The sequence below is a fragment of the Nomia melanderi genome, chromosome 2 (assembly GCF_051020985.1).
Source record: "Nomia melanderi isolate GNS246 chromosome 2, iyNomMela1, whole genome shotgun sequence".
NCBI classification, from domain to species: domain Eukaryota; kingdom Metazoa; phylum Arthropoda; class Insecta; order Hymenoptera; family Halictidae; genus Nomia; species Nomia melanderi.
Window position 1 is genome coordinate 27,391,986 of NC_135000.1, and position 27,188 is coordinate 27,419,173.

The 27,188-nt window shown below is 41.0% G+C and overlaps 4 protein-coding genes across 12 annotated transcripts; 2 read left to right on the top strand and 2 right to left on the bottom strand.

The window, feature by feature from the left end:
- Positions 1-31: 31 nt before the first annotated feature.
- On the bottom strand, positions 32-1,376 carry SsRbeta (signal sequence receptor beta). Its single transcript, XM_031991281.2, has 4 exons — positions 1,227-1,376; positions 738-882; positions 340-654; positions 32-267 (listed from the first exon to the last, which is right to left on the bottom strand). The coding sequence occupies exons 2-4, from the start codon at positions 879-881 to the stop codon at positions 151-153; spliced, it is 576 nt and encodes a 191-aa protein (XP_031847141.1). The 5' UTR covers position 882; positions 1,227-1,376; the 3' UTR covers positions 32-150.
- Positions 1,377-1,548: 172 nt separating this feature from the next.
- LOC116433315 (BLOC-1-related complex subunit 8 homolog) lies at positions 1,549-2,429 on the top strand. Its single transcript, XM_031991283.2, has 2 exons — positions 1,549-1,726; positions 1,825-2,429. The coding sequence occupies exons 1-2, from the start codon at positions 1,672-1,674 to the stop codon at positions 2,280-2,282; spliced, it is 513 nt and encodes a 170-aa protein (XP_031847143.1). The 5' UTR covers positions 1,549-1,671; the 3' UTR covers positions 2,283-2,429.
- Positions 2,430-2,827: 398 nt separating this feature from the next.
- On the top strand, positions 2,828-25,507 carry Hmgcr (HMG coenzyme A reductase). Of its 4 annotated transcripts, none has more exons than XM_031991239.2 (9): positions 2,828-3,002; positions 18,815-19,020; positions 19,438-19,549; positions 19,896-19,983; positions 20,256-20,553; positions 20,992-21,143; positions 22,132-22,690; positions 22,920-24,160; positions 24,242-25,507. In XM_031991239.2, the coding sequence occupies exons 2-9, from the start codon at positions 18,841-18,843 to the stop codon at positions 24,366-24,368; spliced, it is 2,757 nt and encodes a 918-aa protein (XP_031847099.2). In that variant the 5' UTR covers positions 2,828-3,002; positions 18,815-18,840; the 3' UTR covers positions 24,369-25,507. The 4 variants fall into 4 exon arrangements, with proteins under 4 accessions (XP_031847099.2, XP_031847101.2, XP_031847102.2 ...); XM_031991241.2 differs by lacking the exon at positions 2,828-3,002 and adding an exon at positions 9,831-10,258; XM_031991242.2 differs by lacking the exon at positions 2,828-3,002 and adding an exon at positions 13,063-13,086.
- Xpac (DNA repair protein complementing XP-A cells homolog Xpac) lies at positions 25,287-26,919 on the bottom strand. Of its 6 annotated transcripts, none has more exons than XM_031991272.2 (6): positions 26,704-26,919; positions 26,320-26,541; positions 26,121-26,235; positions 25,926-26,050; positions 25,576-25,852; positions 25,287-25,448 (listed from the first exon to the last, which is right to left on the bottom strand). In XM_031991272.2, exons 2-6 carry the CDS (start codon positions 26,466-26,468, stop codon positions 25,287-25,289), a joined length of 828 nt encoding a protein of 275 aa, XP_031847132.1. In that variant the 5' UTR covers positions 26,469-26,541; positions 26,704-26,919. The 6 variants fall into 6 exon arrangements, with proteins under 6 accessions (XP_031847132.1, XP_031847130.1, XP_031847128.1 ...); XM_031991270.2 differs by having other exon boundaries at positions 26,683-26,919; XM_031991268.2 differs by having other exon boundaries at positions 26,320-26,468; positions 26,704-26,918.
- Positions 26,920-27,188: the final 269 nt, after the last annotated feature.

Sequence of the window (27,188 nt, forward strand, 5' to 3'; positions counted from 1 at the left end):
CACAAGACTGATTTAAGCATAGTGGCCTGAATCTTTTATAAATAATATTTATTATAAAATTAGATGTACATGATGGAACAGTCAGGTTTTTCTTTTACAATTGTGTGGAAAAACAACCTCCTTCAGATGACTTAGAACAAGTTGGCATGATTAATGTTTTTTTGATGTTTTTAGTAACTTCTCGTATTTACTTTTGCTAGAGTACCATAACATGAAAGGACTAGCCAACGAAGGTAATGCCATCACAGCAAATGCTGCCCAATCGATCTGAAAATAAGTTTCTTATAGTTACCTATATTGATAATACATATGTTTAGCTAAAAGTATACAATTACTTACAACATGAGAAGAAAATTGTTTATCGTAATCTCTGAATGATACAATAATTGCTTCACCAGGTTCACTGCTTAGAGCAAATTGTAATCTAGGTGCATCCTCTTTAGCTTTGTACAAAATTTCTGCAGATGTAAAATTGAAATATCCGTATTTGCGTGGCCTCACAACAACAATATGGCTGACGTTTGTATAAGGTGGAACACGATCTATCCTTGCATTCAGTTCCCCGCTCACATGAGTAAAATGATCAGGATGGAAAGAGTTATCTGTGATTTCTACTTCTAATGCAGCTGAATTCCCAACATTATGAACCGTGTACTTGAAATAAGAATATTGTTACAGTACATCACATAGATATTAAAGATTAGTAAGACTATGAAAAAACATATTTTTATATTTACTTTGATTACAATGTCCATATTCTCAACAAGGTATTTGTTAAGTAGCTGTTTAGATACCAATAATCTTGCAGCTTCTTCTTCTTCTTCTGCGTGTATGGTAAAGACTAAAGCAGCAAATGCTGCAAATACTATATGCCACTTCATGCTGAAACGTTAAAAAAAATCTGTTTAATAAAATATTTTCACTTTAGTTATTGACGTAGATACTGATAATATGTCACTTTTAGCGAATACTACGACAATACTTATACAATGTAATTACAGATTAAAATATGACGTATGAAATTGTACTAACTTTATTCACGAAAAACCGATAATTTATACTATTCGAGAAAATTGAACGCTTTAATTCATTACTGAAACATTTGAAATAAAAACTTAAATTTGCTTGAAAAGTATTTTATAGAATCTTAACTAAGGTTCTACAATGAGGATGTCAGATTTGATTATATATTTATCAAATAATTTTACTGTTTCATTAGATTTTACCTTGTACGATGGAACTCGTGTCACTCACAACAACGAAACAATCACACCATAGGAACAGTTGGAGAATACATTTGAGAGAAGTGCCAACAGCACACACTTTGCTGCCACGTTTCGATGAAGGAAAACACCCGTTGTATGAACGATCAACTTCCGGTAATGTGTGTTTAATAAAATGGCGGCCAAAACAAATCGATCTGTCAATGAATATTTACATAAATTCTATTGATAGAGGAAGAAATATTTAATAAACATGCTGACGTTATAAAGTAAAACTTCAATAGGAGAACATAATTTATATCAATCGTTTTTACTGTTTCGTAATATTATTGAGAAACATACATTTCTAAATAAATTAGTTGTCGTATCAAACAACTTTGTAATTCTGTGTAGTTTTAATATTTATAATATTGTATCAATCTGTACCATTGCCAACATACTTTAAATAATGGCTGTGAAAGTGTATCAATCAGATCAAGAATTAGAAACAAAAGTTAAAAAAGGTTATAATGCTTTTAGATAACATTTTTTATTATCATACACATTTAGTTATAGTTTATTATTATACTTGTTACTGATCTATCTTTTATTTCTTTTGTAGCAACTGAACGAATATCCGAGAACATGCATATAGTTGCGAATGAACCATCTCTTGCGTTTTATAGGCTTCAAGAACATGTAAGAAAAGCATTGCCACCTATGGTAGAAAAACGTGTGGAAGTATTAGCTCTTCAGCAACAGCTTTTAGGTAGATGTTACGATGTGGAATATGCTGTTAGTGCTATTAAAACAATGCATGGTGCTGGCAAAAGTTTTGAGAATACCTTAGAGTTTATCAAGAGTGCAATATTCTTTAAGCAACAATTGAAATATGAGGAACAACGTAGACATAAGAAGGATAGTAATAGAGATTCTGTATATAAAAGATTGTCTGCGCACATTCCTACCTTAGATCACTTACCAGATGAAATATCTGATGTTGTAAGGGAAACTGCAAACAGAGTGGAATCTATGATGAACCATGCAAGACACTCCAGTGATACGCAAAAATCAAATTGAAATGAAAGAAACAAATTGGTATTTTGAGTTATTATAATATCATTTCGAAATATATGGATACAAATACTACTAATAATGTATATTAGAAATAATTTATTTGTGAGATAACAAGCATGTGAGGTAATATATGAGATATTAGCAAAACAATGTTGTTACTTTTTGTACTATAAATATTAGTTATTACATGCAGATGAACATTTTCATATTTTTCAAGTATTTAATATAATTTATTTTACTATACACTTCAGTCATTATTATGTATACATTTTTCTTCATTTCATTATATAAGTGGTAAGAGGAAAAAGTATTTATAGATTATTAAATTTTGATGTGAATAACTTTTAACTTAATTCATTATAAATAGTAAAATATTCTATTTAATGTTATTTTCTATAAATAATTATTACTAATTCGTAATGAATAAAGAAAGCTTTTATTATGTAAAAAAGCAAAAAAACTTTTATACGTGTTTATGTTATAAAAATGATTTATCTTATAGGATCTCTTGAAAGAAGAAAGTAGTTCGCATGGTATGTTTCAGATGTCGTTGAATTCGTATTAGAGAGTGCAGTATGCTGTCGAGAAAGACAGTGTGTAAAATGTTAATTGATACGTGAACTTGTGATAGAAAAAGCAAAATACGAATTGGCTGATATGCAGATTTCTAAAGGATGATGCCTGTCAGAAACATATTTTAATTACGTTCGGACAAGTTTTACGGTACGTTGATTATTTCGGCATTCTCATTCTTCATAGGTTATGCTTATATCTGGTGTTTGCATAACTTCATTCATTTATCAAAATTAATCTTGCTATTTACAATTGTTTAATCTTCTAACCATAACTGTTTCCCAAAGATTTATATCCGTATCATATTACACAGATATCCAAAAACGTTTGATATTTTTCTCACCTAAGGAACTAATATTTTTTTACTTATATACATACATTATATAGGACACTATAGACATATATATATATATATATATATATATATATATATATATATATATATATACATATATATATACATATCAATTATCACTTTATTGTTACTAACATTAAAAAAATTCCGATGACAACATTGGAAAGCTGCTCGCAAACTGTAAGGGAAATATGAAATCATTACATGATATTATATGCTAAAGAGAATCTTATGCACCTGCATTCCCAGTACAAAATTCTATATAACGACTAGCTGTATCTGCAAGGTGACAAATTAAATCCGAATTTGCAAGTTCAATAGTATTTCTAAAAAAAGAAAGGTATCGTAAACGTGTCTGTATATAATATTTAACATGTTTTTAGACTCAATAAAACGAATGTGAAGAAATGCGAATAGAACACTTAAAAATGCCGTGTGTATTTTTTTTTTTCAGCCGTGCACGTAAGCTGCGATAAATATTCCTCTGTATCGTAGAACGTTGGGTCGTAGATGCGAACCGATTATTATTTCGAACCGTTGCAGAATATTTCCATTTATCGGCACGGTATTTCCGTGCACATTGAACGGACACGGCGAATGAGTATGCCGGGCGCGTTTCTCGAGAGAAACCGCGCAAATACTTTGCTTTTATAAAGTCATGTGTGCCGTGCGGACTTCAAATTGTTCTTACCAAAGAGACAACAATCCGCGGCTGGACATCGATTCTCGAGCCAATAACAAGGAATTCCGTTTACCATTCGAACGCCGAACACTTTTCGATTTTCCATTAAAAAGCGAAGAGAACGTTACCTCACGACGACTAAAAGGATCGAAGTTTCCGCTTGTTCCTCTGGAAGGATTACCGCCGCCATTTTGGTTCACGCTTACCATTCTTTCTTTTCGATCGTCTCTCTCGTTCGACGTTGCGATCATTTTCGTTTTCTATTTACATACTTGTCGCGTCATTTTGCGAGGGCATTTTCATCCGTTAATCGGGAGGAATGTATAACTATTTTCGATGACTTGCAATATCATTTTGTCACCATTTTCTTGATTTGTTTCATGTTCGATTCAGTCGAAATCGCTGCGATTATAGATCTGTTGGGTGGGCTGGCTGTTTTATTCATAATTCATCGCGGTTACAGGTTTGTTTATGTGAACAGTGTAAAACAGTAACAGTGCACTTTGGACTGAAAGCTCGAGCTGAATAGCTTCGCGTTCTGAGCATGGTTTGCTCCCATTGAACCTTACACCTAATCGTGCCGTGATCCGATCTTTGTTTTTATCGTAGAATTTTATCATTCGGTCGGACTCGTTTGAAAACTCACGGGAAAACAATCGAACGGGAACCGCAAGAAATGGCGAAGCAAAAAATCTCTAATTTTATTAAGTTCATAAGCGCAAATTTAAAATTCATGAAATTATTAAACGAATTTCTCAGAGGACTTTGCTGTGGAACAATAATGTTTCACTTTTTATCTACTGCTTTATCCACTGGGCACATTTACACGCGAAAAGAAAAATTTTTGTAAACATTTTATTTAAAATTATGATAAAATTCACGACTTAAACGTGCCGTTTATTCTAAGGCTTAAGTCCATTTTTCAAAAGTCAAGTTAATTGTCGTAATAGTTGCAATTCTGCATAATCTATTTATTCTTTGAAGGTTCTTTAATCTTTTTCAAGTGGGCTTAAGTCACTTTCAAGATAAACGGTTGAAACGTTGATTGAGCAGTTATTAGCATTGGCGGAATCGCTGTCATTAGAATGGCATATGTAAATGTGAAAAATCGGTTGATTCATTTCGGCCGGTTAACGGTTCGATCGAAATTCTTCCCCGTGACGTATGTTCGATATTATTATTCTGTTCGAAGAATATTCTGTGGCACGAGAAGTTCGTCTCTCGCGCGTCGTTCTATTGGCTGATCGTGATTATTATCACGTAACGCAGGCCAACCGCCGAATTCGCGCGAGCTCCGTCGTCCGCGTGATTTCGATTTCGGGAACTTCCCTGAACCAAGGCTGCTCGCTTCGCTTGTATTTAAAATAGTTCCGGGAAGGATAAGCCACGTCCGAAGCCAGCTGCGAACCGATTCCGGCTAAAGCTGCCATTTCAATATACATATACCGCCGTGTGCGTTTTGTAATTGTTCCGTGACGTGCGCTCGCGTGGCGCAAATGCGGCCCCCTTTTGCTTATAAAGAGTACCATAGAAAAAGAGTAGCATTGCTAAACAATTTCTTTTTAGTTGGCTCGGGAAGCATAACGAGTCGAGCACCTCGCGTCCCTTACTTAGAACCACCGTGTTTTAACCCTTTGAACTCTGTAGGCTCGAATATTGCGCCAGTTATAATATTAAATATTTTAATAAATCTTAACACTAGGTTTACGGGCATTTGTACAGTTTATTCTATTGTTCCTGGGGAAGTTGATATTCGTTCAGATTTTGGAAATTGTAGATGTAGAAATAGACGATCAGGATTCATATTCGTGTAATTGGATCAACGAAAACCGATTGAAACGTTTACCAAATAATGTTTATAAAATTAAATCTGCGTCAAATCGATCCGTTCCGTAAAGCTAGTGTTAAAGAAACTACCCTAAAATTATTCGATTCTCCACACATCCAAATTTTGTACTAACAAGGAAAATAAAAATCGAAGAAATGTTATAGCATTTCTCATTTTCGCTAGGAATACTATAAAAATTAGCAGTTGCTGATAGATTATAAAACAACCTGGAATGCTAAGAGTTCATAGGTCAATGTGGTTAAGTACAGAAAACAAAAATTGAGAAAATTAACGTTTTGGATCCTGAATTAATTCAACGTATTCAGAAGCTATAAAAAGGTTTGAGCCTAAAAAACTAAGAAGGGTGAATCTTTTAATAACTAAACAGAATATTATTTATTCTATTAAAATTTACAAATATCAGAATGTATCAAGAAATGGACTCAATCGCATTGACTTCTGAACTTAATTATTCATCTTCCCCGGTCGGAAGCTTCTCATTAGAAATATTCAACATTTTTTTTGGAACCAGCTAATTAGTTAAAAAAACTTTGGAAAAACATTGGAGAAAAACTCAGATATATTGCTATGTAATATATTTTAAATAGATAATCAGTTCGAATGAAATTTTATATTTTTCTCAATGCTGTGGTAATTAACGAAGTTGCATAGCTAAGTGTCTATATAAAAACGAGATTTCTCGATACATTAGGAAACGAAGCTATTTTGTTTCAGTATTTCATCTATCGATGCATTACACAAAGTGTAATATCATACACAAGACTTCATAATTTCGCTGTATCAAATCAAGCGGTCTCCAAGAGCCGCCACTCGAGTGCAAAGGGTTAATTTCTGCCCGGAACGGAGTTTCGCAACCGATCACGAGCCGCTCTTCGCCGTTTCAAGAACACCTTATGCAAATCCATTAGCTGCTTTGTTTACACGCCACGCGTAACAATGTAGCCGCGGGAATAGGGAGAGGCGTGGGCGGTTTCCGGGAGATTTTGCGCGGAAAATCTCGTGCCCTCGGAACCGGGGAAACGGGTCGAGCCATTGTGCGCCGCGCGCAGCCGACTTTCGAATTCGTTGAAAATTGAAAAGCATCTCGCGAAGCACCGTTTAACTGCATTCCCAGGCTAGCGCTCGTAGAAGTTGCGAAAGCTGCATTGCCAACGGGTGTAACGGTTCACCGTTAGCCGCTGATAGCACGCGCCTACTCCATTTTAGAACGTACCATTGCCGATGGCCGATAACTACCGTGGCATCCGCAGCTTTAGTAACCGGATCACCGAACGACGATAGAACGATCGATGTTAGACGATCTGTAACAGCCGAAACGATCAATTTTCCGGTATAAAATTTCATTCATCCGGAGATCGCGAAGGATCGTCGAGCTGTCGGTCCGCTCGAATATTCGTGGATTCTATTTTTGAAGGTGCCGAGCGGAAAACTTTCGACCGCGGGGTTCGAAGATTGTCGTAATGGAACTCGAAAAACCGTGATTCCGATGTCTCAGCTTTCCCGCTGCATTCGCGATCGTCTACGACGCGGCGAGACACCCAGATTTAAATTTATACAACTCGCGGCGACAATGTAACCGCGAAGTGTTTGCATGATGCCGCGCGGGGCTTAACGACTGCCGACAATGAATCATTGTTGCTGCTCGATGTCGAACGGAAACTCGAGGTATCTGCGCAACAACGGTGCTCGCCGAGCGAAAGAGATCATTAGGATCCGGCGGATGTATCCTAGATCACCGGTCGAGAGCGTCGGAACGTTCGAATTTAATGCCGATCTCTCCGCTCGACGCAACAGCGAATCCTTCGAGCAGCCTGTGTTTAACAGTTTGCGCTCGACAGGTGACTCAGTCATCATTTGATTTGATGCAGCAAAATTATAAGATTTGATATTTAATATTGGACTATGTGTAATGCATCGGTGCGTGAAATATTGGGATAAAAAGCTTTGTTTCTCAATTTACCTGTGATTCCTCTTTGAATTTATCTCAAAAAACATCGTTTTTGTCTAGTTAATGTTAAGTATTTCTAATGAAATACTTCTGAGTGCAAAGAGTTAATACTCTGCTCACTCGAGAGGTGACATTCGATTTGATATACCGAAATTAGAAAGTCTTACAACGTTAAGTTCCGCGTAAGCTATAAATATGTGGAATATTGAAATAATAACTTTGTTTCTTATGTCCTCTCGTTCAGTTCGTTTCAAAGAACGTCGTCTGTAATTCATCGGAAAACGTTGAATATTTCTAACGAAAGATTTCAAGCAAGAGAAAAGTGGCAAGCGATCGCGCTTCCGTTTCAGAAACTGAATGACGCTCTTCTATTTTTACATGGAAAGATTGTAAACAGCGCGATCGTTTTTCCATTCCTAAGCAGTTAATAACAAAAGTAAATTAAAAGGAAGACGAATATATAAAGTTGATTTGATTCTACACTTTTAGTGTAACGGGGAACCGCCATCGCGCCGCTTGCCGCTCGGTTAATCCGCTCGCGAGTCCTGCGATAACGATTTCCGACAAGAACCGTTCCGAGGATCTTCATTAATCGTTCAAACGGCAGCCCGTCCGTGTTACGTCGACTGATAATTCGATTCCGAGCTATCACATTTCGCAAGGTGTCGCGCGTCGCTCCGTACATTGAATTCTCACGCGCCGTTCGGGAGATTCAGCTGAAGACTTAACTCTTTGCGACGAATGTCGACATTTCGGCGAGACACGTTCGTATTTGGAAGACCAAGGCAGGCAAATGATTTAATTATTCGAATAGCAAGATAGCGTGTAGCTTCTGTTTTTGCTATTATTTAAGCAATTCATGCATAATTTAGCTTCATCTGTCGACGGTTTTGTACGTTTCAAAGAATCTTCGTCTGCAAGATAGCGTGTAGCTTCTGTTTTTGCTATTATTTAAGCGATTCATGCATAATTTAGCTTCATCTGTTGACGCTTTCGTACATTTCAAAGAATCTTGACCACTGCAAGAATTTCGTGCGTATCGTGTAATATCACCAGCTTTCACAACAAAGACAAATTGTATTAGAACGAATTATTAGCGATTTGGCATCATAGTTTCTACGGTGTCTAGCCGGTGACGGTCTCATCGGTGGCATGCGTTAAGACTTGGCCAACCGAATGAGATCTCCCACTTTTCACTTAGCAACGTACCGCCTTTTACTCTGTCTTCTTCCGTTGTTCAGTAAGTCTTAAAGTAGTAATTCCTTTATTCTTGTTTCTGCAAAACACGGTTTTTAACCAAATTAATCGAATGAGTTCAATTGAGGATAACGGAGGAGGTTGTAGTTACAGTTCAATTCAAGCTGTCGCCTAAATGCAATGTTCGCTGGTCAACTCATATATCCATAGAAAAACTCAGATATATCGTTATGTAATATATTTTAAACAGATAATCAATTCGAATGAAATTTTATATTTTTCTCGATGCTGTGGTAATTAACGAAGTTGCATATCTAAGTGTCTATATAAAAACGAGATTTCCCAGCAGCCTGACGGCAGGAGATGGCAGCTAACATTTAAAGACGAATCACGGTTAAAATTATCCCTGAATAATCTCCGCGAGTTATTTAAACTCACGCAACTTCTTTCTCCGCGATTAATCAGTTAACGACACGTGCGCGAGTAAAAACCGACATCACTGCCGCATCTCTGACGTCTGATTCATTCACCGATTTGGCAGCGATCGGAGACACGTGATTCACGTGCACTCGATCGCGTGCGAATGCGAATGAGCCGGCGGCAGAAGCTCCTTTTTATCATCCTCGCGAGACTCGAGGGGCGAACCAGAAGCGCGAGCTGCGATGATACGACCGGTTTAATCGGGTAACATCTCTCTCCCTCCCTCTCTCTCTCTCTCTCTCTCTCTCTTTCGTTAGCGCACCGTGAACGGTGGGACCAATTCCGGGTCTCACGAACGACAGGGTCGTCGAAGGCGCTAGGGAAACACGTGGCCCTGTCTTCTGTCAACGACAGAGCGAGCGGGAGAAAGACAGAGATCGGGAGGAGCGGGGACAGCCGAGCGGCAGCGAAAAAAGACGATCGCGCGTGTCTGAAGGGTCGATCGGCTCGCCAGCGCGTGAGCGCAGTTTCTTTAGTCGGCGAGCGCCGTGCTGCCGGTGTCGTTGTGTACCGCATTTTTTCTCTTTTCGCCGAGTGACAGAAAAAAAGAGAAGGTACTTCCCGGTCGGCACGTCGAGTCGTGGTCGGGTCGTGACACGAGGGTATTTTTTCCTCGCGGACGAAAAGAAATCGTTACGATACCCGGAGTTACGTAAACGTCGGCCAAACAAAGATGCGCGAAATTGTTCCGATCGTTCTCCGTGTAGAGCGCGGTTGACTCTGCTCGCGTTATCGCTGCTCGCGATTATTTATACGGGTTTTTTCGCCGATCGTGTCCGGAGCGGGCGCAAAAACGAACGATTCGAATCCGTCGTTACGTGGACCACGTGCGCGCAACCGTACGTCAAGAGCACGAGCCGACTCCCACTACCGTGCACCTGTGCACCTGTGCAAGGTACGCCCGGCCGCATTTCGTCGTTACTATTTTTAAGATGTAATTAAACGATCCAGCGAGTCGGCGACGGTGCCGTCTCGCGTCGAGCGAGACGCGAGCCTCTCGTCGGGGATGTCGATTCGAATGTGGATTTCGCGGGCGTAGGGGTTCGCCAGGTGTGACCAATCCGCGGGCTGAAACCAGTGACGTCACGGGTGCGTGAGGTTAGCACGGTTTGAACCCTTCGCGAATGTCGAACTTTCAGTTAGATGAAGCTTTCGTGTTTGGAAGACTAAGTTGCGAATGATTGAATTATTTGAATAACAAGGGACCATGTGGTTCCCTTTTTTTCTATTAACCTTTTGCACTCGAGAGGCGATGGTTTGAACGAATGTTGACCTTTCAGTTAGACGAAGCTTTCGTGTTTGGAAGACTAAGTTGCGAATGATTGAATTACTTCAATAGCAAGGGATCATGTGGTTCCCTTTTTTCTATTAACCCTTTGACTCGAGAGGCGACTCCTAGGCAGATGATTTGATACAGCAAAATTATAAACTTTATTTACCATTAACCTTTGTATACTGCACGAATACGTGAAATATTGAAGGAATAGCTTTGGTACTTAATTTATGTATGATTTCTTGTTAAATTCATTTTAAAGAATGTTGTCTACATCTAATTAGAAGGTATAGAATACTTCAAGTGAAAAACTTTCGAGTGCAAAGGGTTAACACGTTGAATGCCATTGGTCACCGGTGACACAACCAAATCGAATTACTATAGTTTATTCAGTTAAACGATGATTACTTGGAAACATTTCTATATTATAAATAATGCTACCTGATGCGGTGCCATTCGGCTATGTGCAATAATAATAATGTCAAACAAATGATTTAATATTATATTTCTTCCATTTTGTGTATTTTGCTCTATGAAATCGTGCGGCGTTCAGTGTGTTAACCCTTAGCACTCCAGATGGTTTCATAATTTATCAGAAACTGCAACTAATTTTTATGGTACTTTTAGTGAAAATGAAAGATGCTATAACATTCCTTCGATTTATTTTCCTCTCAGTACAAAATTTGGATGTTTGGAAAATCTAATAATTTTAGGGTAGTTCCTTTGATTCGTTAAAATGTTTGATGTTATAACTGGTAATATTGGAGCCTACAGAGTTCAAAGGGTTAAGCAATTGATATGTTAGATCTACCTGCTGAAGGTTTTCTATGTTTCGAAGAATCTTCGTCCGCAAGGGGTTGCATCGGAGTTCGTTTGACAAATTGAAATTCCCGTTGGGAAATGAAATACGCATCGAAATTAGCAGTCTTATTTTTTTATTGCCAAACAGAAGACGATGCGACTCGTCCCGGTCCACCCCATATGCTTCCGCGTCCAAGCTTTCAGACGCTAATAGCGTCCGGTTGCAGTCAGAAAGTTTTAGAAACACTCGTATGCGGTCTAAGAGAATTTCTAGGTCTCTCAATGTGGTCTATTCAACCTAAACAGTTGCACACCCACGGTTTATACAGGGTGAGTCTCCTAAAAACCTCAAATAACTCGTAAGGTATTCGTTGTACGAAAAAAATGTTTCAAACAAAAGTTGCATGGTATCTAAGGGAGACAGTGCTCTAATCTGTTTCTTATTACCTTACTTTTTCATTGAGATATTAGGGTCACCTTCAGTCTTTTAACACTTTGACTGCCACGTCACCCGAATATGAATGACACCATTTTTAACGTAACCTTGAACATTCATTTTCTTGGTATCGAACGAACTAAGTTTTATTGGAGTTAATTAAGTTTCTATGAGATATAAGAAAAATAGTAAAGTATTCGTTACGAAGAATCTTGACTCTAGTTTCTGCTTCATTAAGAAAACTGTTCTGATTACATAGATACTTCAATGAGTGTTTACATAGCAAAGTGTTAAATGGAACGTCTAATATTTTTCAAATTCGGACTTTTACGCAAAATTTGATTTATCCGAATTCGAAGAATATTAGACGTTCCATTTACAAAACTGACGGTGACCCTAATATCTCAATAGAAAATTAAAATAATAAAAAACAGATTACAGCACTGTCCCCCTACATACCATGCAACTTTCGTTCGAAACATTTTCTCGTACAACGAATACCTCACGAGTTATTCGAGGTCGCCATGTCAGGAGACTCACCCTGTATAATTGTCCCTTCCCGCGTCCGAAGGACGACGCGTTTGCGCCCTCATCGTTTATTTTCGCTGCACGGTCACCACCGTCGGCCGGAAATTATGCAGCGCCGGGATTCCCGGGACGTTGGACCGTAATTGGACAATTCATTCCGCGTTGCCTCATCTTCGAGCAGTTTTCGATAATAAAACGCGAACGATCGCCGACAGCGGTGGTCTCGTCGCGAGCGTTATCGTGCGTGACTTGTCCGATGCATTCCGAGCGCGCTCCTTTCTTCGTTACCCAATGTTGCATCAGTTAATCGCCCGCCAGCGGGGATCGTTTTCTTGTTCGCTCGAACGGCGATTTTTTCCGTCGATTCGTTCAGCTGATTAGCTCCGGTGGCTCGTGCGCTCGTTCGTTCTTGACGTAACTTCTGGAAAGGTTCGACAATGCAGATTGATTCGTTAGTTTTTCTCCGAGTTGTTTGCCATCGGATCGTCTCAATTTACCTGTCACGCCTGTCGTCGAGAAATCCGATTGCTCTTTGTATCGTGCAATTATGAAAAGTAATATATTCGTGGTTAATCGTGAGACGTAGTCGCTTGTGCCAGTGCAGAGACGCCGGTGCTGAACGAAGTTAATCCCCGGAGTTGCTCCACATTCGTATAGACGAGTACAATTCGCTTATCGCTCGCAGGTATTGTAACGAAATTAAGCCGATCATCGGAGAAATAGACGAGACCGGAATTAATCGTACACGGATAAACACAACTAACGAGAGAACTTTCCCGTGTAATCGATTATTCAGAGATGTTCTCCCGACTTTCGATTCACCGGCGCGTTCCCCGGGTCGGATACTCCGCGTAATTTATTCCGATTTCTCGCGGCAGCCTTCGATCGGGCCGCGCCAATGATTTTCAGTGATCTTTCTGTTTGGAATTTCAGACTGGATGTTTACGAATCGATCCTTCGTCCGCCGCCGAAGAATTCCCTGCGCCGTTCGGTTTTCGACACAAGCGCTCCTTTATTCTTCGCGTGTTCCTCGAGAGCCCACGCGTCCGTGAGAGAGCTTCGTTCATCGAGAGGCATGGAGCACGATAGATTTCATCGGTCGCATTTCGTTGCCTCGCAGGAGCATACAATGATATACGTGTTAATGGTATCGGTGACCCAGTTGGCTCTTAATTTTATGCATTTAGGATATCCAGTCGACTTCGCCGTACGATCTACATTGAACGTTGTAATTCATTATAGGCACGCCGAGCTCATCTGCGTGTAATCGATTGGGGAAAAACGATGTCGCCGCGCGGAGGATCGCTGCGAAGGGAATCGAAAGACGCGGCGCGTCGGATCGGAGCGGTCGGATTCGCGAGCGTGAAGCGTGTACCGAAACATCCTCGGCGTTGGAGGAAGTGAACGGCTGTTGAAAATTTTCAAGGTCATCGTTCCAATTCTAAAGAACTCCTTCGGGGGTATTTCAGCGCCGACCGTTGATCGAGAGCCGGCGGACGGTTAAAAATAGTCGAAAACATGATCGTCGAGAGTTTTTATTGCTTTCTGTTTCTCCTCGCGATAAATCGGCGGAGGAAAAGAACTCTAGCTGGAAAGAGGTCGCCGGAGTGATTCGAGATTGTCGTCTTCGGATGAAAAAAAAACACACGCCATTATCGTGGCATGGTGCTGACGTTCACGTTTCTCGTTGCTGCTGTTTTTGCTCTACAATCGGCCGGAATCGAGTCCAGTTGTTCACTGGTCGAAGTGATTAGCTCTACTTTTCGAAGGCTTTCGAACGCGGAAACGCTTGATTGGGTTTTTATGGTGTAAGTGATTTTCTATACCTTTCGAATATTCCCTAATTTGAATGTTGAAGCTCTCGATTAGTTCTTCGTAGTGTAATTGCAAGTGATTAACTCCACTTTTCGGATGTCCCCGAATTTGAATGTTCAAACTCTCGATTAATTCTCCATAGTCTAATTGCAATTGCTTAGCTTCACTTTTCGGATGTCTCCTAATTTGAATGTTAAAGCTACTGATTAATTCTTCATACTCTAATTGCAACTGCTTAGTTCCACTTTTCGGATGTCCCCTAATTTGAATGTTAAACCTACTGATTAGTTCTTCATACTCTAACTGCAAGTGACCGACTCCACTTTTCGGATGTCCCTCAATTTAAATATTAAAACTCTCGATTAGTTCTCCACACTCTAATTGCAAGTGACCAACTGCACTATGAAATGTTCTCGAATCGTAGCGTTGGTTTCGATTAGTTCTTTGTACAAGTCGTTTCATGCAATTTTCCAAGCGTTTCTATTTAATACTAGAGTTAATCGCTTTGCCAAATGAACGGCTCAGTTGACAATCGCTATCGAATGAAAGCGGCACACGTTGATGCGGTTGAAAGATGGCAACGGGTTCGTTTCCGGTTGATCGGAAGGGACCACGGTCACAGCCGGTTATTCTCGGTTCCGCCGGCGATCCGGGAAATCCGCGGGGCATTTACACAACAAATATACAACGCGCCGATACTTTATTTTGAAACGTGACCGGCTTTCGGGATTGTGCATCGAACAAACCACGCACGAACGTCGGCCAGCTGACATTCGAGAGTACCGCGACGGTTTCGAAATCCTTGCTCGGATGTCCTGCGAAACGCGCCGCTCCTTATGGAGCTTAACACTACACTACTGTACCAGTCAAAATGACTGGTTTCGATCTTTTTATTTCGCAATCATGATATCTTCGAAGCATTGAATATTCGAAATGACTTTGAAAATAAATAGTTCCACTATAATGAATGTCTGAAGAAACTGAAAATAATCTATTGTTACAATTTTTATAGGAATCACATATTAATCGTATTAACATTAGATTTACGGGAGTTTATTGTACAGTCTATTCTATTGTTCCTGGGAAGTTGATATTCGTTCATTTAGATTTTGGAAATTGTAGACATAGAAATAGACCATAAGGATTCATATTCGTGCAATTGGATCAACGAAAACCGATTAAAACATTTACCGAATGTTTATAAAATTCAATCCGCGTCAAATCGACGCGTTCCGTAAACCTGGTGTTAAACGCTCGGTAGCTCTAGTGTTAACGTTGTTCGGCCGAAAGTGTCCATTCCCCGCGCGCCAATCGTTTTCAAGGATCCTCGTCCGCAGCTGAAATGTTTCCAACGGTTTCGGCAACGTTTAAACTTTCGTTGAACCAGAGGCGCAAGTATTGGCAAAGTTCCTTCCGTCTGACCCGGCGCTTGTCAAAGCGACCGAGGGAAATCTACATTTGAAATTCATAATCTGATAACACAATCTCGCAGGGGACGGAAGAACCTATCGAACAATACGTAACACTTGACGTACACATAATGGCGTTGTGAAAAGAATCTATTTCAAAGGGGAAGCGTCGCTCGCTTACGACACGTTTCAATGCCTCGCCGTTGCCCGGCCGGTCGCATTTATATATTCATCCGCGAGGATAATCTGCGCGAGGATGCCGAGATTCCGGAAACGTTTCGACGCGTATTTATTTAAATGACAATGCCATCGCGAAGAGATAACGAGGCGGCCGCGCTTTCAGCGGCGGCTCCATTGAAAGCAAGAAGAGGTCAGTGGTCAGTCGAGTATAGAAATGTTCCCGGGAGCTCTTGGAAAGTTACCGACCTTGACAAACATTTCGTGCCCGCGGCTAGCGTTCGACGTTCAATTAACTCGCCTCCTTGCCGATTTACGCGCATGAACGTGCGCGCGGAATATTCTCGCTGCGTGACTTCGGACGCTATCGACGCGTCGGTGTGCCAACCAGCCTCGGAGGGGTTACTTGGCGCGAGGATCTCCATTCATTAACCTTCTCCACGTTTTCGAGAGCTCTTCGGATCATCGCGGACCGCCTCGGCTTAGGATTGTTTGTATTGCGTCGATTAACGCTGAAACTACCGAGCAGTTCAGTTGACTTTTGAAATTTCGCTGCGGAAACTCCAAGAGCGCATCTGCTCAGACTTTAACCCCTTGGCGTATTTACTTTCGTTATTAAGCTCGTGTAATATTTTACTATCGATCATTTGTAAGAAATACAAAATTTTCCATTCTACTTCAGGTGGAAATTTCATTTGAAGATGATACATTGGTGATAGTTTGCGTTGATCCGAGGGTAGTGAATAACATCGATTGTTGTTAAATTAGTCGAGAAACCTTCATCACGAGTCTCACTCGTCATTGTACGGCAAGGGTTATTCGATTTATAATTGAATTTGCGTGCTGAGTGAATTTTTTTAATAATTTCTCAGAGAAATATTTGCTACTTTTCTAATGATTGCAAAAAGACATCAGGCATGGGTCATTTGGCCCCTCTGGTAGTTTCAGTGTTAACCTCTTAGCCTATTTCTTTCTCAACTCTGATCGATACAGCTACTTTGTCATTAATAACTTATTGAAAAAAGAGAAAAATTCTAAGCATATGTTATGCCTATATTTCCTTTATAATAGTTGATTACAGAGGAATATATAACGAACTGAGTCATATATATATTTGTTGAATCATATTGAAAATTTTCACGAGTCTCGTAGGACAAGGGGTTAACCCTTTGGTCTATTATCTCTTTCTCAACTCTGATCGACACAGCTACTTTGTCATTGATCATTTATTGGAAAAAGCTTATGTTATTCCTATATTTCCTTTGAAGTACAATAGTTGATTACAGAAGAATAATATTTACTTCGAATTCGAACGAACTGAGTCATACATATATTTGTTGAATCATGTTGGAAATTTTCACGAGTTTCACTCGTTGTAGGGCAAGAGGTTAAACCGTCAGATGTTCCCCGGGAAAAGAAACTAGACTCCGTAGTACGCGTAGAAAGCGATCATAGGGATCCACCTTGGATCAACCTTCGTTCTCCTCTGGTGACGCCCACCTCGTCTACTCGGAAAGAGCAAAGATCGCACCTCTACTTTAAGGCCAAATGTTCACGACGGGAAACCGTCGTATCGTTCCGAAATGATCGCGCGAACTTCGTCTCTCTCCTTTTCGCGTGGAAAACCCTCGTTATTCCCTTTCAACCCCTTAACTTGCACGCTCGAGTTAATCCAATTGCGCTAAACAGTCCAAACCGTGAAAATAACAATGTGAAAGCAAAAAAAAAATCGTTTTATCGATATTTATCATTTACACGGGCTTGTAAGCTACAACACTTATTTATTCAAGAATAAAATACAGCCTTATTCCATGGAACAAAAGCACAGTGTATCAAAATTGATTTTTTTGGCCGGTTTTTCTCAAAGAAACTGTGCGTTAAGTTAATACAAGATCGTCGAAAGTGTGACATCTTATTAGAAACCGCCAGCGGACAGTTTCTTGCGACTACGATTTCTTTCACTGTTCTACGTATAACATGTCGCAAGTTTTTTGCTTGTTTATCGTTAGAGGGAAAAGTGATTATATTTAGACAGTGTCACCGCGCCTTCGGCGATGGAACGTTAGGTGTCGATTATCGCGTTGCTCAAGCCCGGATCCTCCACCCGGCCGGCGAGAGCCGAGTGTTCCGGTAGAAACGGGATTCCGGTTTCATCGACGGAAACCGAGGCTCTGTTGCCCACGTGTCGATTTCCCATTGCGCAATCGAAGGTTATTATGGCTATATGGAGCATTATTGACACACGGCAGAGGCGTCGTGCCGCAATAACCGGTCCTCCGCGCGCTTTCCCCAAACCGAGGAGCTTCCTCGGGCCCGCGCGCCGGCCGGCACGCTCCTCTCCCGCCACGAAACGCTAAAGTGGGACTATCCGGCGAGTTTTCCCCGGCGATTTCACCGAATATCTCGCCGGCCGAACACGACGGCGACCACTTTCATCAGGTTCGCCGAGCGCACTCTCGTTTTCCTCGCGCACCGGCCGCGGAACTTATCGCGCGCGATATGAAACCGTTCCGCGTACCGATACCCGGCCACTCGCAAACACTCGGCCGGCTTGTTTGGTGAACGATAATTTCGGTGCTTCGAGCTGAAACGATGAGTAATCGGGATTCTGTGGAATCGTAGGTAATAAATCGCGGTCTCTAATTTTCTCTTTCATGCAAACTGTGCATCGTGCTCGCAACTTTGTACATTTCAACGTTTTTGCTGCGAAGATGATGTGGCTTTGTTATCACGTCGCGATGTATGGAGAACCTGTTTTAAAGGATTAAGTGACTCGCGTTTGAGTATTACTGAGAACAATGGTATCATTAGTTTCAGTCAAAGTGCCAAGAAGTTGGAGATTCACCCTCTTAGCAACCTATCAGCCCAGGTTTTCTAATAAAAATGAATTTACAATAGAAATAAGAGAAGATACGAAGATTCATGAACTTCGAGGAGTTCCGTTACCGAGATCGTACGAGTCTCCCCGAATACCATCGCGTTAACGCACAAACGACCGATTGACTGTTGCAGGTTGTAGATAGTCGAGAACAGGAGCCATGCTGGCACGTTTGTTCGAGATCCACGGCCGGTTCTGCGCCGGCCACCCCCTGGAGGTGATCGTGTCCACGTTCACGCTGACGGCGTGCATCCTGAACATGGAGACCGAAAGCGGGCAGCCGCGAGACGAAGCTCTTCCTGTGTCCTCGCACTGTCGGGCTGGCCGGTGTAATTCGGACGTAAGTCATCGACATCGGCGTGTCGGAGAAGCTACGGTCGTCTGTCCCGAAACCGTCGCGAGTTGAATATTCGACGAAAAATAACGGGAACCCGTTTCCTATCCGCGGGAAAACTCGAAACGCGACAGGACGCGAGCTTGAACCGCGCTTAAGATGAACCGGGAATTCAGCGAGGGTTCGAGGTCAGGCTTTTTTCGCGCGCGACGCCGAGCAATAAATAAATAATAGTCGCCGCGTTATGGCATTCCACGCGCGAGCCGCGGGTCCCTTTGTATGCGCCGGGTTAATATCCGTTCGTTTGAATTGCTGATTCGGATAACCAGATCCTTAAGAAAAAAAGCTTCTACGACGCGCCGCGCTGTTTACGAGCATGAATATACGACACCATTAAACGTACGATATCTGTTCATTCGGCAGGACTTAAATGCAGCCGATATCATCGTGATGACCATAATACGATGTCTCGCAATACTGTTCACCTACCATCAGTTTCGAAATTTACAGAAGCTGGGCTCGAAATACATTTTAGGTAAGCCGGGCTCTCGACGCTTCCGGTCCACCCGGACGGTGCATCCCGCGCCTTTCCAATCGCGCCGCGGACGTGCAGCCTGTCGTCCGCGGCGCGGTACACCCGGATCTTCTCGCGGCACGCGTGAAAGCTTTCGATGCCAGTGAAAGTTCCATAGAAAGCGACAGCGTTCCGTGCCGCGGAGACACGCGATGACATTTCAATCATCGCGTTCGCATGAATGTTAATCGAGAAAGAATTTCTAACGATCGCTCCGTGGCTGTTCGCGAATCGGCTCGAGGCTCACGCGTGCACCGGTAATTAAGGATGTACGCGATTAACGTTTGATTTCCGTGTTCCCGGCCAGGTATAGCCGGCCTATTCACCGTGTTCTCCAGCGTTGTGTTCACGTCGAGCGTTGTCAATTTCGGACGCAGCGACATTTCCGATTTGAAGTAAGTTACCGCCATTAACACGTTCACGCCGGCGTGTACCGGTGGCTCACGGAAAGATATCATATTAGACAGTGTTTAGCATCAAATATGTGGCTCAAGTGGTTTGGTAACTAGAGAACATCGCCATATAGCTGAGAATTAATTTACTTATCGATTATTTCAATATTTTTATCAATTTTGAGAGAGAGAGTGGAAATTACGGCGGTGTGAACGTGTTAAGGGAAGCTCGAGAGGCCATATTGTTTCCAGTTGCATAAACGATTCGTTTCCAGGGATGCGCTGTTCTTCTTCTTGCTCATCATCGATCTGTCCAAGGCCGCGATATTAGCGCAACTAGCTCTACGCTCGAGGAGCCAAGAGGAAGTACGAGCGAACATAGCGCGAGGAATGTCTCTGTTAGGGCCGACCATTACCTTGGACACCTTAGTCGAGACGCTGCTCATCAGCATAGGATCCCTGTCCGGCGTCAGAAGGCTGGAAATCCTATGCGGCTTCGCCTGCCTCGGAATTGTCGTTAATTACATTGTTTTCATGACCTTCTACCCTGCCTGTCTATCGCTCATCCTCGAGGTAATCTTGGTTTAATAACCAAACTCACCTTCGTTCGGCGTACGTGCAGTCTATCGGAAACTCGAACGCTCGGCTACGCGTTCGTATGTTTTCTGTTTACATAACATAATTAGAAGAAAATGATAATGATGAGTGCTGTCCGCGGGACGTATCTGGCATTAACATAATAGCAAGTTTTTCCTTTTTTTTTTGACAACTACCGGTTTAGAGGAATTACTATCTAATGGTAATATATTGCATATTTACGTGTCAACAGAAGCGTCGCTTTAGACGAGTTAAATAGTATTTACGAGAATATAATATTTAGCGTAATTTACGGTAGCATCGCAGTATACCAGAAGCTCGCGTAAAAATTAGCAGCCCGGTGAACTGCTGCGAGAGCGCCGGCTCAGTTGGAATTAACTGCAACAATCTCACTTCGCGATCGGTTTCTTTCAGCTTTCTCGCGGGACGAATAGCATGAAGCCTCTGAGCCCCGACAAGATCTTCATGATTCATCCGTTGAACGAGGAGGATCAGAAGCCGAATCCCGTAGTGGAGCGCGTCAAGCTGATCATGATCGCCGGCCTATTTGTAGTGCACGCCAACAGGTACCGGATTTTCCTGCTGTAAATTCTCCATGTATTACCTTTTTCTTTTTTTTTCTGCATGTGTGCGTGTCGGGTTTACAACTGAAACGAGTTGAATATTTTTTTACATCAGATACCGCGACCGCGCTGTCGTGGAAGGAGAACCGCGTAGAATGTTATCGCTTATCGACCCCTACCGTGTCTGTACGTTCCTTTTTACGACTCGAACGTGTCGACTTCTTGTTTGGCAGTTTTCTTGTGCCCAACATGCACGGGTCAGGTTCAACTTATTACATAGTAATATAGCTACATGTTTAATTCATGGACAGCGAATTCCGTGAAAGAAGATCGTATCGCGGAGGGGTTCGGACTCCTTAACCCTTTGGTCGCTATCTTAGGAAGCAGTGTATTGCTCGGCTGTAGCTGGTTAAGAATGCCGGTAATTATCGATTCTTTTGCCGCGGATCCCCAGGACTTCGCCGGGAGATAGCCTCGCAGGGAAGAGTTTGATCGGCGTTGCGAGATTTATCGGTCGTTCGTATTGGTGATCGGCCGTCGGTTGACAGTGAGCGATAGAAATTCGTCGTGCGATCCATGTAAATCGTCGCCGTGCACATATAGTAACGTGTTATATCGTGATTCCCGGGAATTCTCATTGTTAAATATATTTGCGACGCACGTTTATAACGGCAACGTCCAACGGTACATCATATCCGAACCGTTTTGCGTAGCATACGGGATGATTACACGTAAAACCGTACCCTTGTGTGTATTGCAGCGAACGAAAAGAAGCTAGAATACCCGAACACGATACTTATGTGCCCGATTTCCATATTTTGATATATATTTCGCGTTGTATATGCATTCTCCGAGCGGCGATTACATGAAATTAGAATTGACTACCATTAAATAAGCCCGAAGGCGATGTTGTTTAGCCACGTACGCATTTCATAAGTTTCGGGAATTATATAAACATCGGCCGATAAAACGGTATGCTCGATTGTTGCAGTCGCTGGCCTTTTAAGAACGATGAAAACGACCACACGGTGGAAGGGAAAGTGTCGCCCGCGAATTCTCACATTGTAGCGAACGCGTACAATAAAACGGAGAACCAGACGGAAGTGAAGGCGTATTTGATGAACTGGCTGTCGGTCAGCGCGGATAACATCATAATACTGATACTGCTGCTCGCGCTAGCTATCAAGTTCATATTCTTCGAGGATAAAGGCGACATCGCGAAGCAGCTGCGATTCAAGGAGGAGGACGACACCGAGGAGAAGGTCGAGATCGAGTACACCGAGCTCGTGGACACCGCCGCCATGGACGTGTCGTTGCGCCAGCGATTCGAGGAGACGCACCCCGCCATGCGTCCCGCTATTTTCCCCCTGTCCGGGGTGGGCGGCGGTTGGATCGAGGTGGAGAATGAATCTCAAATGGAATTCATTGACAAAGAGGTGCAAACCGACGGCAGACAGTCGAGCATAGACTCGTCCGGCAGCGAATGCGCGTCTCCGCAGGCGATGGTTCCTAGACCTCTGGAGGAATGCCTCGAAATATACAAGTCCGAGGTAGATCAATTCACCATAAGCTAGACACTCGTATCACGTTGGATAAGTCACCTAAGATTAGAACCTGTAACGCTTCCAAGGTCCACGAATTCGTGTTATTTGGGTCAACTTTCCCAAACAGCTATCGATTCCGTCGCTGGAAGTAACGAGACTATTTTAAATTTTGATCTTAGGTGATTCATCCTCCATTGTACAACTCCTTTCCACTATAATCATCCTATCTTCACAGCTTGGAGCGAGCGGGCTGACGGACGAGGAGGTTATCCAGTTGGTGAAGTACAAGCACATAGCCGCCTATCAGCTGGAGAAAGCTGTAGGGGATATGGAGCGCGGCGTAAAAATCAGACGTCTGATAATCGGTGAAGCTGGAAAGTTCGTGGAAGATCTGACGGAACTGCCGTACACGCACTACGATTACTCGAAAGTGTTGGGATCGTGCTGCGAGAACGTTATAGGATACGTGCCGGTGCCGCTTGGAATCGCTGGTCCGCTGCTGATCGATGGTGAACTCTATCACGTGCCGATGGCGACAACCGAGGGGTGCTTGGTAGCCTCCACCAACCGAGGGAGCAGAGCTCTGTTGAAGTGCGGCGTGACGAGTCGCGTGGTGGCCGACGGTATGACCAGAGGACCGGTCGTAAGATTCCCGAATATCGTCAGAGCCAGCGAGGCTATGGCGTGGATGCAGGATCCGGAGAATTTCGAGAAGATGAAGGATCATTTCGACCTGACCAGCAGATTCGCGAGGTTGTCGAAGATACATATACGAATCGCCGGCCGGCATTTGTTCGTTCGCTTCGTGGCGACGACGGGTGATGCGATGGGCATGAATATGCTATCCAAGGGCACGGAGAAATCGTTAAATACGGTGAAGGAATATTTTCCTGATATGGAAATTTTATCGCTGAGCGGTAATTTTTGCGCAGATAAGAAACCCGCCGCTGTTAATTGGATTCAAGGAAGGGGTAAGAGTGTGGTCTGCGAAGCGGTGGTACCTGCGGACGTTGTTACTAACGTTCTAAAGACTTCGGTTCATGCATTAGTTGATGTGAATATAAGTAAAAACATGATTGGCTCCGCTATAGCCGGCAGCGTGGGCGGTTTCAATGCCCACGCTGCGAACATCGTCACTGCAATTTTTATAGCTACGGGTCAAGATCCTGCGCAGAACGTTGGAAGTAGTAATTGTATGACTTTGATGGAACCTTGGGGTGCGGACGGTACAGATTTGTATGTATCTTGCACGATGCCCAGTATAGAGATAGGTACCATTGGAGGTGGAACTGGTCTTCCTGCACAAGGGGCGTGCTTGGCTATGTTAGGCGTCAAAGGCGCCAACAGCAGTCAACCTGGCGAAAACGCCAGCAAATTAGCTAGAATTGTATGTGCCACAGTACTTGCCGGTGAATTATCGCTAATGGCGGCTCTCACAGCCGGTCATTTAGTTAAAAGTCATCTTAGGCACAACAGGTACGCTAATAGAAAAGTAATGTTCATCTCTTGTTCTTCTTTGAAAGTAGGCAATTTTAATAATATTGAATTGTGTTTCAGATCAACTACCACAGTAATAAACGAATTGACTGTCCCCCAAACTAAACTGGGAGATACACTGACTGTGCCAATTCTTTCTTCACACCCTGTACAAAACGTTTGTAAGAAGTTTGTAGACAAGTCTTAGCCGTAATCGTATGTAAACTGGTTCCGGCTTGGTCTCGCAGTAGAGTTTTGCGTACGCATTGTCGTACAACTGCTTCAACGTAATATTCCAAAGAAATAACGTTTCGTTTATGCACGTGAAAGAATATACGTATGTATATACTAACAATGCAGGAACAGGGCTAAAAGGAAAGTAAACTGATACGACGTGAAGAATTTTAATGAAAACACAGTGATATAGAAACTAAAATGTAAAAGTACTTCAAATATACTATGCAAGTGACTTACATTGCAGACAGAGTGTACAGTTTTGAATGCAATGAAATGTGTATACTTAATTTGCAAAGAAAACTGTGCGGTTAACAATGGTTGTATGAAATTAGCGTTGTGCAAAGATTATTTTTGCGTACAAGATCACATGTCTCTACATAGTGCAATATTAATTTTTAGATATAGTAATTTAATTGATCAGGCCGTCATAATGTAACAGTAATAGATAATGTTATCAGGCTGTACATTATGTAATATACTGAGTACAATCAAACTAATGAATGTTCTCCGGAAATAGTAGAGTATATATAAATATATAATTATGGTATTCCAATGCAAATAAAAAATTGTAAATTTATTGTTTGTTTTTGAATGTTTAAATAATCTAAAGTCTAAGTAAAGTCATTGAAAATGTAAACACATTATGATGTACAAAATTTTATTTGAGTACAAATACACTTGATTCCAAATGAAAAGTATTTAAGAAAAAGAAAAAACGATAAGAAAAATAGATGATAAATAAAGGACACGAAAAATGACGAATTTCGATTTTTTTCCAATGTGCATGCATGGAATGCAAAAAAAATTTTCTTTATATGAAAAGAACATATTCTATAGTACAACACAGCCTAATGGAATACTTTAATAAAATTTATAACAGTTCTAAAATTCACATTTTTTCATACGTTTCTTCGTAGCCACAAGTGGTGCAGGTGTGTGTATAATTATCATCTTCCTCATTGTATGTGTCTTCTCCAAATTCATGGGTGTGAGTAGCTTTCGATGTTTTATTATACAATGAGCTTCTAACTTGCATTCTCAATTGTTTAATCTACATACAAAAAAAAACAATTCTTTATTAAATGAGAAATACTTATGCGATATAAATAATATTGAAAATGATATTATTTTTTATTTTAACTTAAGAATATTATTGAAGTATTGCTTATATTCTGTACCCTTTTGTTAAATTTTTTAATTTTTGTTCCTTCGCGTTTAAGATCACGTAATTCCTTTTCCTTTATCAACTTTTCTTCTGAGCCCCATACTTCCAACGCTCTCTCTTCCACTTGCAAATGTAAATATAATTTCATTTCACCCCAATTTGTATTGTGAGGATTTTTCCTTGTAATAAATTTCAATGGAGGTTCTCTTTTATCAAAATCACAATCTTTTAATAAATATTCTTGTTTAGCCTCAGTTTTTGTAATTAAAGAATGTTTTCCCTGAGAATCTCTATTACAATAAAAAATGAATTATACAAGTTTATTCGGTTGGAGTAATCAATTAATAATTCAAATAATTCTACCTGCACATATCACATACTCTTAAATTAAAGGTCTGCAGTAAATAAGAGTCATTAAATTCATTCTTACAATCATCACAACGAGGTAAATCGGTAATAATGGGAGCTGGGTGTGCTGTTATTTTTAACTGTAATAAGCAACATAGTGAGTTTCTTAATAATCTTGAGTTTTGTATAATTATAGGTTTTTAAATTTACCATTTGTTCTTCTAAATCATCATTTTCTTCTATAAGAAAGCCACCTCCACTGTCTATGACACGTTGTCCCTGTACCTTTATTGTTCTACTTTTATTTGTTGAATCTCCATTTTCTCTTTAAATATATATTAAAAAATTTAAGGTTTTATGAAATTCTGCATAAATAAAAGTATAGACTTCTCAAAAATAAATATATTACCCTTTGGAGTAAGGATGAGCAACAACCTTAGATTTTCTTAAAAGCAGTGCCTTTTGGCGATTCCTTTCTGCACGTTCTTTGAGGTGCAAAGTATTTTCTACTGATTCTTCATTCTTAGAAGAATCTTGCAATTCCACTGCTGTAGACATCTTTTGCAAAATATTAATTTTAATCTTATTAATATAATTTTAATTTAATTAAGTTTTAGTTTTAGAATAATCTCTGCTAGAAGTAGTAAAAACGTTTTAGTTCGCTTTAGTAAAATTTATATAAATTACCGTTAACAAACACCGTTATAAGTATATAAGACGCGATGATTCTGTACTAAACTGACATGTTTTCGGACACATTTTGTATACAAACCGTGTTATGATTATATCTTACTTCGTCAGATATATTTTCTATTAATTAGTATTTAATTCTTATATACAATTTTATTAGTAAAATTCTAAGTTCCCGCAGATCAATGGGATTCAATTTGCCAGCCTAAACATTAAAAGAATAGCTGAGAACACCACACTTTTGTATCTCTAACTTATTCACTGATGCAACATTTTGTTTATCTCTTACTCGCGATATGTATATAGTACTTATGGTTCGTTTCTATTCACCTTTATTTTTCTTTTTTACCTGCAGCGCCACCCAGCGACGAATAGTGTAATATTACAATTTTAAAAGTACGTAGTTCGGAGCAAAGTTAAAAATTATTCCTTTCCTTGCGTTTTAAAAATGGTATACATTAACAGTGTGAAAAGTATTATGTACAGTGCAAATAGTTTCGCGTGTAGTATTTTCATTTCTAAGAAAATGAAATCATAGGGAACAGATCAGTGTCTCACCGAGCAGCGGAGTAACGGAAAATTCAAAAT

Excerpts from the sequence above, each read along its gene's own strand:
- Hmgcr (XM_031991239.2), top strand. The coding sequence starts at position 18,841 with ATGCTGGCACGTTTGTTCGAGATCCACGGCCGGTTCTGCGCCGGCCAC. Across the intron at positions 19,984-20,255 it reads AGCGACATTTCCGATTTGAA|GGATGCGCTGTTCTTCTTCT; the intron begins GTAAGTTACCGC and ends ATTCGTTTCCAG. Across the intron at positions 21,144-22,131 it reads TTTGTAGTGCACGCCAACAG|TCGCTGGCCTTTTAAGAACG; the intron begins GTACCGGATTTT and ends CGATTGTTGCAG.
- SsRbeta (XM_031991281.2), bottom strand. The coding sequence starts at position 881 with ATGAAGTGGCATATAGTATTTGCAGCATTTGCTGCTTTAGTCTTTACC. Across the intron at positions 655-737 it reads ATATGGACATTGTAATCAAA|TACACGGTTCATAATGTTGG; the intron begins GTAAATATAAAA and ends TCTTATTTCAAG. Across the intron at positions 268-339 it reads AACAATTTTCTTCTCATGTT|ATCGATTGGGCAGCATTTGC; the intron begins GTAAGTAATTGT and ends ACTTATTTTCAG.
- LOC116433315 (XM_031991283.2), top strand. The coding sequence starts at position 1,672 with ATGGCTGTGAAAGTGTATCAATCAGATCAAGAATTAGAAACAAAAGTT. Across the intron at positions 1,727-1,824 it reads AGAAACAAAAGTTAAAAAAG|CAACTGAACGAATATCCGAG; the intron begins GTTATAATGCTT and ends TTTCTTTTGTAG.
- Xpac (XM_031991272.2), bottom strand. The coding sequence starts at position 26,468 with ATGTCTACAGCAGTGGAATTGCAAGATTCTTCTAAGAATGAAGAATCA. Across the intron at positions 26,236-26,319 it reads GCTCATCCTTACTCCAAAGG|AGAAAATGGAGATTCAACAA; the intron begins GTAATATATTTA and ends ATATATTTAAAG. Across the intron at positions 25,449-25,575 it reads TTAAAAAATTTAACAAAAGG|ATTAAACAATTGAGAATGCA; the intron begins GTACAGAATATA and ends TTTTGTATGTAG.